Here is an 11,751-nt window from a genome sequence, read left to right as displayed (position 1 = left end):
TGCACGCTGGTATGAAAACAAATCAGGAATCTCTATTGTTCTTTCTCATTAGCATTTAACGTTAATGAGCAGAATTATCTGCACGCGCGTTAACTATGCACGTGCGTTTTAAATTTTGGTACACTTCAAAGCCGTTCTCTGCCGAACAACAACGTAAAATGACGAAATTCTGCGTAATTTGGACAACGTCAGCCACGACGGCTAATTTTTGGTTTTTCTATTTGGGGTTGAACGCTTTCTTTGAATATTCAGCGGGAGCTAGTTCTTAAAGCGATAAATAAACAGAATGCATTGCGAGATTCTTAAGTAAAATATAAATTCATTTTGCACCAGACGTTGTCGTTGACGTTGGCGTCGGTGCGGTCTGCGGAATCGGTCTGCGGTCGTCTTCAAAAACACCAATTATGACGTCACAAACTCGTTCCATTCCTTCCATTTCAGTGCGCAGTCATTCAAAAACGTTTTCGTGAAGCCTTCGGAAATCTTCGTATTTTTTGCTGTAATTCGCGCTTTAAGGCTCGGAAAGCAAAAATTTTTCTTAATTTTACTCAATAATGGATAGTTTTAGCGTTTGGTTGGTTAAAATGGCATTTTGAAATTTCTGTTCATTTGACCTTTATTACATCAAGTCTTTAAAATTTGATGCCGCCCCAAAATTCTGTTATTTATCTAAAAACTGTTTCACAAATTCTTCAAATTTACGAAAATTAAGTGTTGCACTTTTAAAATCGCGAGATTTCGAAAAACTGAAATTCATGCCGTTTGAGTGGATGACAAAGAAAACCAAAAACCAATGATTTTAAAAATGTTAATCGCCTCACAAAGATCAAAGATTTTGCCAAGGAGAGTATCTGATGAGGTGTTTTTAAATCTTTCTCTTTGCGGTTCAATTCTTACAAATCTTAGTCTGAAAGCAATCTTTTATTTCCTTCTTTCACTTTCTACTTCTTCAGCAGGGAACCGCTCAACGTTCAAATGTCGCGTGAACGTCGTAACAATTAAATGGAATTAATTCACATGCAAAAAGCAACATAAACATAACGCTCATACTTAAAACACCAATTTATTTTCCTAAAAAAATAATTCACAGCAGCTGGAAGGTGATAAAACCCTCTCCGTGTGGAATAATTCGTGTTGCGCTGGTAGCTCTGTCCCGACACTATAATACGTGTTTAGCCTAAGGTAGTCACTCTCGGGCAATTTAAAAAAAAGTTTTTCAGAATTTTAAATCGGACGTTTTGTTCAGCCGAAATGAAACGAACCTGCCCAGCATGCTAAGATACCACACTAAAAATATAAAACAATATTTTTTTCAAATTGTTGTCTCAATTCAGTTTACTAAAAGGTGTGCACTTTTGAAAAAACAGAGGAACTTCTCTCTTTGTGGTGAAGACGGAGATGAGATGGTGGACTAGAAAGTGTTCTAGAAAATTCAATCTACCACCCGCTGTTGAAAATACCTACAATCTACTGTTCGCAGAATCCTGCCAAAGGACATTGCGGACTCCGTAAGTCCTTCGGGCTCAAGACTTGCGCACCTATATGGGCTCCCAAAAACCCATAAGAAGAAGTTAGCCGTACGCCCCATTTTATCAGCAACGAGCACCTATAACTACGCACTGGCCAAGTGGCTTGATAACAAGCTCAAACCGCTGTCTTTGAATCGACATACAGTTACTGACATCTTCGATTTCGTCAATGAAGTGCGAGAGCTTACAATCAGCAAAGGCAATTTTTTGGTATCGTACGACGTGTCATCTTTATTTACCAACGTACCGTTAGACGAAACAATTGCGATCTTGGCCGAGAAAGCCTTCAGGGACAACTGGTTTAACTCTACATACGACCTGAACATCTCTAAAGAAGACCTTGTTGATCTGCTGAACGTGTCCACCAAGGTTCAGTTGTTCCAGTTCAATGGTGCCCTGTACGAACAAATTGACGGAGTGGCATTTGGGCATTTGGGCACTCGGACATTTGCTAGCTGTAGCAGGGGCTTTTTCGGGGATTTAGCTCTACGGCTGAGAGGGAAGTGCCCTGCCACCTTCCGGGATCTTTTATATCAAGTGGACCAAAACAACATCAAGGAACATGGCGTTTAATGGAGATCTTGACTCACTCGCTTACAGGCAGAACTCAAAGTTATTACAAAAAGGACAATTGTCATAAACGAGTTGTAGCCAATAGCGTTTCGACAACTCAGTTTGACTTACGTAGGCTATACAAATATAGAAAATTCTAAAGATATTACTTTTCACGCCCTTAAAACCTGGAGCTCATTTGTTATTCGGAGGCTTTGTTCTAAGAGCAGGTGTAAAACACCTATATACTAGCTTTACGATAACAGAATATTTTGTTGTTTCAAAATCTACTTTTTTTTACCGAAAAACGTTCCGTAACATAGCTAACGTGTTTATGTCTTCGCTAGATGAGAAACTAGAGCTAGAAGGCAAACTGCCTGATTATTACCGCAGGTATGTTGACGACACTCTCACTGTAATGCCCAATATTACTACAGTTACGGACTTCCTAAACACCCTGAACCACGCCCATCCCGCTGTCAGCTTTACAATGGAAATCGAAAAGGATGGAATGCTCCCCTTTCTCGGCACCCAGCTCCTAAACCGTGCACTTAGAATTGAGACCAAAGTTTACGTGAAGCCTGCTAATACTGGTTTACTTGTCCACTGCCAGAGTCGCGTTGACAACCGTTACAAACGGAGCTTACTAACAACTATGCTCGATCGCGCGTACCGGTTGTCTTCCTCATGGCCTTTCTTTTCCGAGGAGTGTGAACGTTTGAAATCCTTATTCTCACGTCTAGATTACCCTCATCATCTTATCAACTCCACCATCAATACCTTTGTGAACTCGAGAGTTGCTGGCCAGCAGCGATTGCAGGCTTCGGGAAAAATGGTGGGAAATGACGTGACCCGAGTAGTCATACCCTTTAAGGACCAAGTTTCTGCAAACATTGTAAAGACGCAGTTAAAAGACCTTAGCATTAAACTCCAAACAACAGTCCAGCCCGTATTTGTCAGTCGGAAAATTGGCCAGGACCTTCAAGAATGTGAGACCAAACCACAGCTTGTTAACCAGCAGTGCGTAGTGTACCAGTTTAAGTGTAACCTGTGTGATACAGGGAGCTATGTTGGCTACACGGAGCGGGCATTTGCATGCCCGCGTGGATGGCCATAAAAGCACGTCATCTTCTGTACGCAAGCACTATGACAACGACCACGAGGGTGCTGTCCCCGAGGACCTCCTCAGTTGTTTCAAAGTACTAAAGAAATGCAGGAACAAATTTGATTGTCTTGTCAACGAGATGCTTTACATCAAGCAATTAACACCGAGTTTGAACGTGCAAACGGATTCAATCCGTGCTAAAGTATTTGTATAGCCACCAACATTATGCAAATGTTTATCTCTTTGAACCTCGCATTTAATTACTTTTTTCTCAATTTACCCTTGATAATGGCGTCATGATGTCGCCGAAACGTCGGGAAATAATATCGTTTGTGTTAACCTGTTTGGCAGAAATTTGCTTTTTTAATACCCCAAAATATAAGAACCTGTTTAGCCAACCAAATTTCAACAGGTTCTTATATTTGGGGTTTAACTATTTAATTTATATATTTTTTTACCAAAACCAGTTCTTGATGGAAAGAAAAATTTTATATACAGTACTGTATCATTGATCAATTAATGTTGTTGGACTTTTGGCAACATGGGTACATTAATAAATATTTATAATGAAGACAAGACCAGATTTTATACTATTTTCTGATAATCAACAACAATGTCTACTCTGTAGAATTAAGAACCTAATTAAGAACCTACTCAGCCTAAACTGTCAATAAGTACCCCCATAATATAAGAACCTGTTTTGCCAAACTCTGAAAAAAGTAGGTTCTTACACGCGGGTTTTTACTGTATCTTGGACTATTTTGATTTCCAACATGCATGCTTTTCTTGATCGTTTATTTTCTCCTACAGCTTTGAAGAACTGTGCTGACATCTACAAATCTGGTGAAAAAAGAGACGGTGTGTACACAATCAAACCTGACAATTTATCTGCCTTTGATGTGTTTTGTGACCAAACAACAGCCGGTGGGGGGTGGACAGTGTTTCAGAAGAGGCTGGACGGGTCGGTAGATTTTTACATTAACTGGAGGGACTACAAACATGGATTCGGTGACCTTAGTGGCGAGTTTTGGCTGGGGAATGACACAATTTATTGCCTGACCTCAGGTAGTATTACCAAGAGGCTCCGTGTGGATTTGAAAGACTTCGAAGGGAATACTCGTTATGCCGAGTACGACAAGTTTGGTGTTATGAGTGAGAATGAGAAGTACAAGCTGATCCTCGGATCTTACGCAGGTATGAGGTATTCTTCATTTTGCAATGTAAAAGCAGTGCATTTTTTAAAGTGGAATACGAACGGGACATAAGGGACCGGTCATAAATTAAAGGGGAGGAGGGCTGGTGTTTTTTTTTTGGCCTAACAGTTTTGGGAAGACCCTCCCCATTCCAGGTGCAGTAAAACTGTTGGCCCTCCAATTTAGTTTTCATAATTTAGCATAATCCCTCCCCCCAGTAACTAGTTTACATCACTTCAAAAGGATAAGCCACGAGTCAAGCGGCCCACACTGCCGGAGCTTATCCCGGTTTCCGTAGCATTAAGCGGCTAGGAATATTTCTACTCCCCCCTGAATGGGATGCTAGTCTATTGCAGGGTCCCCCCCCCCCCAGCATTTAACGCCGGTACCCATTTATACACCTGGGTGGAGAGAGGCACTATGAGAGTAAAGTGTCTTGCCCAAGAACACAACACAAGTGACCCCGGCCGGGGCTCGAACTCGGACCGCTCGATCCGGAGTCCGGCGCACTAACCATTAGGCCACCGCGCCTAATGGTCACTTCAAGAAACCAGTAATTAATCGTTAAAAAGATATATTTACATTCTACTTTGACAATTTAGTGTTTGTTTAAGTCGTGGGGGAATCTAGACATAGGACCAAGAAGTGTTATTAAAAACCCATGCTTTACAGTCATCAAATAAAGAATGTGTTCTATATCACATTTACAGAAGAATGACTGTGACTTCAGAAGAATTCTAGATTGACCTCCTTGACCCCAGCAACTTTGCATAAAAAATAATGATCCCCCATCAATGACATGCACCAAATTGTTTGACCTTCCCTTTTGTGCTTGCATGAAAAACAGTGGCCCTCCCTATGTTTGCACCAGCCCTCCCCTCCCCCTCTAATTTAAGACCGGTCACTAAATTCCAAGAAATATTCTTACATAGGAAACAGGACCATCAAAGGTTTTTACTGGGTGAGGGTGGCTTAGTTGCTTGTTAAAAATTTTAATAGATTGTTTCAACTCGGGTTGATGAGGCTTATTAGGCCTCTAGCAAGATTATGCTAATATACCGAGAAAATAATATTGAGCGATAAGAAAATTGAAATTAAAACATTACAAAATATATATATATTAGCTAGTAAATCAAGTTTACAATTTGAGCTGGCTGCTGTACACAGGCTAGTTAATGGTTGCTAATTTCTTGATTTAATGTGTCAGGAACTGCTGGTGACTCTCTTGATTGGCACCGTGATCAACCATTTACAACTCGAGATCAGGACAACGATGACCGTGTGGGGAACAACTGTGCCATCTTACACCACGGGGGCTGGTGGTACTCCGACTGTCACAGCTTTAACCTGAATGGAATCTATCGTCATGGAAATCCCCCCCCCCCCCCCCCCCCCGAGGCTGATGGTGTAAACTGGTATCATTGGAATGGACAGGAATACTCCCTGAAGAGGACCGAGATGAAAATAAGACCAGTGGATTTTTGATCGAACTGATTTTCATGTTTCTGTTTGAAAGTAGTGTAATAGAGTTTAACGTGCAAATAATAATAATAATGATAATAATAATAATAATAATAATAATAATAATAATAATAATAATAATAATAATAATAATAATAATAATAATAATAAGACAGAACATCAGAGAAAGTCATTGAAAAACTATCTAAATATAAGGACTTGGAAATCGAAACAAGCCGAATGTGGGGCATGAGAACGGAAACGATACCAGTTATCATTGGAGCACTTGGAGCTATCAAAAAGGGACTAGAGAGTTATATTGGAAGAATCCCCGGCCAAATAAGCATCAGTGAACTACAGAAGATAACCTTGCTGGGTACAGCGCATATTTTGAGGAGGGTGTTGTCAAGCTAAAAACTGGCTACCCTTTAGTGCCCCAGGACCATGGTTTGGTCTCGGCGCTAAGGACTTTAAGCAAACATTACGTAAGGAACATAACAATTATAATAATAATAATAATAATAATAATAATAATAATAAAAGATTTATATAGCGCCATATTCACGGCTCATGGCGCTTTACAGTAAAACATGATTATTAAAAACTATGAAATTTACATTAAAAATTTGCATCAGTGATAAAAAAATTTACTAACTAATAAAATAGCTAAGCTGTAATGATGAAAAAAAACTAAGAATCATTAAAACCGTTAAATGAAAACTAACTAATTAACTTACTAACTTGACTAATTAACTTAGTAACTAAATAACTGACAAGCTAAACTATCTAATTGACTAATTAACTGACTAACCAATAGACTAATTATAAAATAGCTTTAGCAACCAAAATAGCAACTAAATTCACTTTTAACATGACTCTTAGCAACTTTCTGGGAAATGTTTTATTAACGGAAACTATTTATATTGTATTATACATTTTAGTTTATCCAGATATTATTGTGCAATAACTGATTTATCTAGAACATAACGAAAGACTGGTAACTGTTGTCGAATGCTATTGTTAATTTATTATTATTCAATAACTAAAGATGAAACTCGCGCTGATTGGTCAGAAGCTATTTACTATTGTACAAGTGAACCACATGAAAAATATATTCGTTCTTTATATAACGGTAACATTGCACGTATTTCTATCGTTTATCGGCGCAATGCCTGTTGGGAGCACATTCAAAAACTTGGTCTCACTCGCTATTTTTTCTCGTTTTTTCTTCAACCTCCCACCCCAAAGGGGGAGGGGCGGGGTACTTCCTATAATGGCATATACGGGGAGGCTCCGCCCGAAAGTATAGTACCCCCGGGCCTCCCACAAAGTTTGTAGTTCCTCTACAAGTTCATTCTCGGGTAAATAAGCCCACTCACAAATAAGCTCCTATCAACTAAATCAATATGTACACGCCAGCGTGTGATTCTTGAACTTACCTTTAGTTATCCCTAAGTACCGCACACAAATGAGTGGTTAACCAATAGTCCGGTCCCGTGTAAACGTAGCCTTGGTGTTGGGCGCGCTTGTTAAAATCATCATTCTATTTCAGACCAAAATTTGCGATTTTCCCTACCCAATTTCAGACAGGAATGTAGCAGCTGCTTCGGTGGCTCTTCGGTTTGCGTTAATATTTAAAAAAGGGCATGAACCAAAAAACTGACGTCCTTTTTTGGCTACTTTTTTTTTTCAATTCATAGAACATTCAAAGTTATGGTATATGGTGCCATTTTAAAAAAGGTGTTCTTTAGAGGTAATTGTAAGTTTCATTAAATGAGTAAAAAAGTGAAGGCAAGCTGCTGTTACTTAACTTAATTGAATGTGGTTGGTAGGGGCGGAGCCAGGGAGGGTGGATTGGGTGGCTAGCCAAACTGAACTGCAGCTTTTAAGGAATTGTTTTTAATTATTCCATGTCATTGTTGCATTGAAAATGCAATACATGATACTACAGAAATCTTTCACAGCAACAATAATGACTTTAACCCTATTCAGACCGGGCTTTTTTTGATCTTTTCAGACCGAGAGGGGCGGATTCCGCGCGGGCACTTTCTGCCCCCCCCCCCCCCCCTCGTCCGGTCTGGATAGAGTTAATGGAAAAGTATTTAAGGGCACATGTCAAGGTATTCCCGGTACTACTCTCCTTCCTCAGTGATCATTTGTGATATTAAATTCTCATATAACTTGCGAGCCTGAAGTACAAAAAAGAATCGAAGAAAGATCGGCAAGGGACTCGTATTTCGGCACAAATATGATTTCTGCTCTATATCGCTGCCGCGCTGTTCTTCGCCACTGGATTTGTCCAAAAAATGCCACTGCAGACATCCGAATCACTTGCATCATTCTCACTTTCTGAATCACTGTCAAGGGAGTTCTTAGCAAGGACTTGACTTAAATTTCAAATAGCAGCTGCTAAAAGAAATTGAGTAATTTTGAACGCCATAATGTTTTTTAAAAGTGATAAATGATCGTCGCAGTGGAAATTCACTGCGACGATCATTTATCACTTTCATATACATCCGCAGTTCATATATGAATCATTTCATATACATTACATCATTTCACTCCTCTCACGGGAAAATATGAACTCACAATTGACCTCGCTCCCAATGTGTGACTTCAATAGCTCAGTTGGTAGAGCATCGTACCGGTATCGCGGAGGTCACGGGTTCGAATCCCGTTGAAGCCCTGAATTTTTTTTTTCAGGCTTCTTTATTCCAATTGCTTAAATTGGAAATTCACTGCGACGATCATTTATCACTTTCATATACATCCGCAGTTCATATATGAATCATTTCATGTACATTACATCATAATGTTTTTTGTTCTTTGCGCGACATCCATGCGACATCCTCGCGGCAGCGCGATGGTGCAATTTTTTCTAAAAATAGCAAAATTGCCCCATATCATGGGTTCAACCCACATAGAAATGGTCTCGGTCCCTGATTATGGCCCCTGACCGAACTCAATTGTATTATCGTCTAGGATACCTTCACCACAACATCTTGAGTAGTGTAACTGTAGTCAGGGGATGACATAGAACGTGGCACAAAACTCATGGGCGTGACAAGGAACATTCCTTCAACACAGGAAGGGAAACGCAAAGAAACCAAAACGAGTGAAGTCGGTGTTGCGCGAGAACAACTACCCATCATCCTTTATATCAAGGCATGCTACCGGAAAACCGACTTCTCTTACTTAGCGCGAGCTTTGCTTGAATTCCCGTGTTATACAAGATCATTAAAACAATCAACTGTGTTGGATAAATCTGGCCACGATTGTGGCAGGTTTAATAACATCAAATTTAACAGAATCACAACACAGCGATCTATGTAAAAGCGATTAATAAGTAACTTCTAAAAAGTGGGGCGACAAAAATCCGCCAACTACTTAAACGAATACAACAAGTATGAAAATGCAAAAATGAAAAAGCAATGATAACCCGTTGGTAGGTGAAGGGGAAGGAGGCGGGTAAGATTTTACACAAAGGTGATTCTGTCCTTTTCGATGGCAAAGGAGAGAAGCCTTCTCTCCTTTACCATCGAAGAATAGCTTAAGAACTAGAAGTATTATACCCTCGAAACAACGCCCCTCAAATCTCATTGGTTAGATTTGGCGTACCTGGTACAGCCTTACCCAACGGATTATCATGTGAGCATCATGCCTTGACATAAATTACATTATGTCTGGGTCATAATGTCTGGTTTTATAAACAAGTGCGAGAGATCACTGTCAAAACGTGCAGCTGATTTACTAAATAATGGCTTAGTGGTACTTCCTAGGTTTTAATATTTCGGCTTTTACTGTTTATGTAAGTAATGGATGAAGACTGCACCAACAACGATCCGAATGAACGGCTGAGTGAACAGCCTAATATGTGCATAAGCACATGAAAGGTCTAAAAAAAAACAGACCGAGCACAAAAAAAAAACAGAACCGTCCACAAGATTGATAAAGAAAGTGATAAAGAAAAGTCCTTATAGTTATGTTTGTGTAAGTAACAGAGGTAACATCAACGGAAAACTGAATGAACGGAAGAATGAACAGCCAGACAGATGCATAAGCACCTGAATGCCTGAGCAGACAAACCGGACAAACAGGAAAGCTGAAAACACAAAAAGTCATCTGTGCAAATGACTGACTATGGTGATTTACTTGGTAGTGACCTGTTGTCCTTATTTAATTTTGATTTATTTCATCGCTCAGAAAGTTCATCATTGTTATTTAAATTAAGGAATTTAGTGAGTTCACTAATAAGTTGTCTGGGATCGATTGGAGAAGATTGTCATAGCCAAAGCTCAGAAAGTCTGCCATTCTCGTCAGGGGCTCGTCAGGCATACTCATTTTTCGATGTTCCTTATGAGCCTGTTGACCGTATTGGCGAGGTCAACTAATGCGTTAGTCCAACTTAGTCGGGCTAAATAAAAGTGAACGTTGTCAGCCTTAATGGGTGTCCGTATTAAGCATGTTAACTTAAGAGGAAACGTACACGAGCTTTGAGCAGATACAAAAAACTGTCCTTACGTAAAGCGGAGTTGTACTGTACCCTTTATTTAAACATTTACTAAGTACGTTTAATACATTGGTCAGGTTAAAATTCCATTCATCTTGAGCTTGACTTCTAGGATTTCGTCTAAGAGTAACTCAGGGACCTTTTCACTGATTGACTCATTTGACATTTTTGAACATCTGGGCCTTGCTCCGGAGAAGGCTTCATCGGAGTCATCTCCGCCAAACCATCCCCGCCCTAAAAAAATATCGCCAGTAAAAACTTAGTTCTAGAGGTACATTTCTTGGCCTGACTAAGCATGCGTATCCTTTTTCTTTTTCTACGGTGCCCGGAATAAAGAATTAGGCCACCGCGTGTCCCCTTAGCCAATACTAAGAGCTCTTAAAGAAACTTTTATGATTATATATAACAATCACCTCATAGTAAAACAGTAAAAGTGTAAAATACCTTTGGTGGTGTGCAATCCTCTTGGTTTTTGCACCATTGTTTAAAACACCTTGATTTCAAACACAAAATAGCAAAGATGAAAACTCACAAAGGCATCTGCAGCTACTTAATTAAATAGCTGCAGTTATTTAAAAACAACTGTAATTATATGAAATAAGTGCGAATAAATGTGATTAAACTCTTTCACAACATTATTGAGGAGAGTACGAAACTAAAACTAATTGTTTTTCCTATCCCTAAATGACTTGATCATTATGTAAACTGTGGAAAAATACTACTTACAATGCTTTCTTTTTCCTAATAATATCGAATCAGAACTTACTCTTCGGCTTTCTTCAGAAGGTCATCGTCGTCAACCTTTTTGAAGTAAACGCGCATTTCTTGTTCAGCAAACGTTTTCGGTAACATCTCACTGACCTAGCAGTGGACCGGAAATGAGGAGAATATTGATTAAAATAATTTCGCTCTATGACTACGTACGCATGTCATGCGATATTGTGTAAGACCCAGTCTTTTCCGTATCATAGCCCAATAATTTCTTTCTCAAGCGCAGCCATAAAATCGTTTGTAAAAAAACAAAACCTATTTACGTCCAATTGCGATTCCATTAGTTTCCCTATTGAATTGCAAATAGTTCTGCTATGAGATTAGCTTGAGCATTTCTCTTAGAAAGAGAAAGGGTGTGAATGCATACTGTGGAAATTACCGCGGCGTGTCTTCAATTAAGTGGCGATGTCCTTTAAAGCGGACCATCGCATTTCGGGTCGGAAGAAAGTTTTCCTTCAAACTTTGCCCAGTGAACTATCTTGGTTTATAAGTAAATGTAACGGCATTAGTTTTTTGAAATACGTTAAAATGTTTCTTTCAGAGCCTATAACAGCCAAGGCGACTAAAAGGCTAAATTTTGATGGTCGCTACAACGAAAAACTGCACAAGTTGACGAGCTCGGCACACAAA

The 11,751-nt window shown here is 39.5% G+C and overlaps 1 protein-coding gene and 2 pseudogenes across 2 annotated transcripts in view; 2 read left to right on the top strand and 1 right to left on the bottom strand.

Moving 5' to 3' along the window:
- Positions 1-2,406: 2,406 nt before the first annotated feature.
- Positions 2,407-3,400, top strand: LOC144640995 (uncharacterized; annotated as a pseudogene).
- A 559-nt stretch (positions 3,401-3,959) lies between these two features.
- Positions 3,960-5,864, top strand: LOC144640992 (ryncolin-1 pseudogene; annotated as a pseudogene).
- A 3,237-nt stretch (positions 5,865-9,101) lies between these two features.
- The window catches only part of LOC144640977 (deoxynucleoside triphosphate triphosphohydrolase SAMHD1-like), a 61,412-nt gene continuing 58,762 nt past the window's right edge, over positions 9,102-11,751 (bottom strand). The window contains exons 21-24 of one of the 2 annotated variants that reach the window (XM_078500050.1): positions 11,117-11,211; positions 10,795-10,843; positions 10,353-10,584; positions 9,102-10,309 (exon numbers count right to left, since the gene is read on the bottom strand). In XM_078500050.1, coding sequence (XP_078356176.1) covers positions 10,471-10,584; positions 10,795-10,843; positions 11,117-11,211 — 258 coding nt within the window. In that variant the 3' untranslated portion in view covers positions 9,102-10,309; positions 10,353-10,470. Of the gene's footprint in view, positions 10,585-10,794; positions 10,844-11,116; positions 11,212-11,751 lie in introns of both variants that reach the window. The other variant, XM_078500049.1, reaches the window with a different exon arrangement.

The sequence above is a fragment of the Oculina patagonica genome, unplaced genomic scaffold (genome assembly GCF_052425735.1).
Source record: "Oculina patagonica isolate OP01 unplaced genomic scaffold, crgOcupat unplaced6, whole genome shotgun sequence".
NCBI classification, from domain to species: domain Eukaryota; kingdom Metazoa; phylum Cnidaria; class Anthozoa; order Scleractinia; family Oculinidae; genus Oculina; species Oculina patagonica.
The sequence above is the reverse complement of the archived record's forward strand: the minus strand, read 5'-3'. Positions and strand labels throughout refer to the sequence as shown.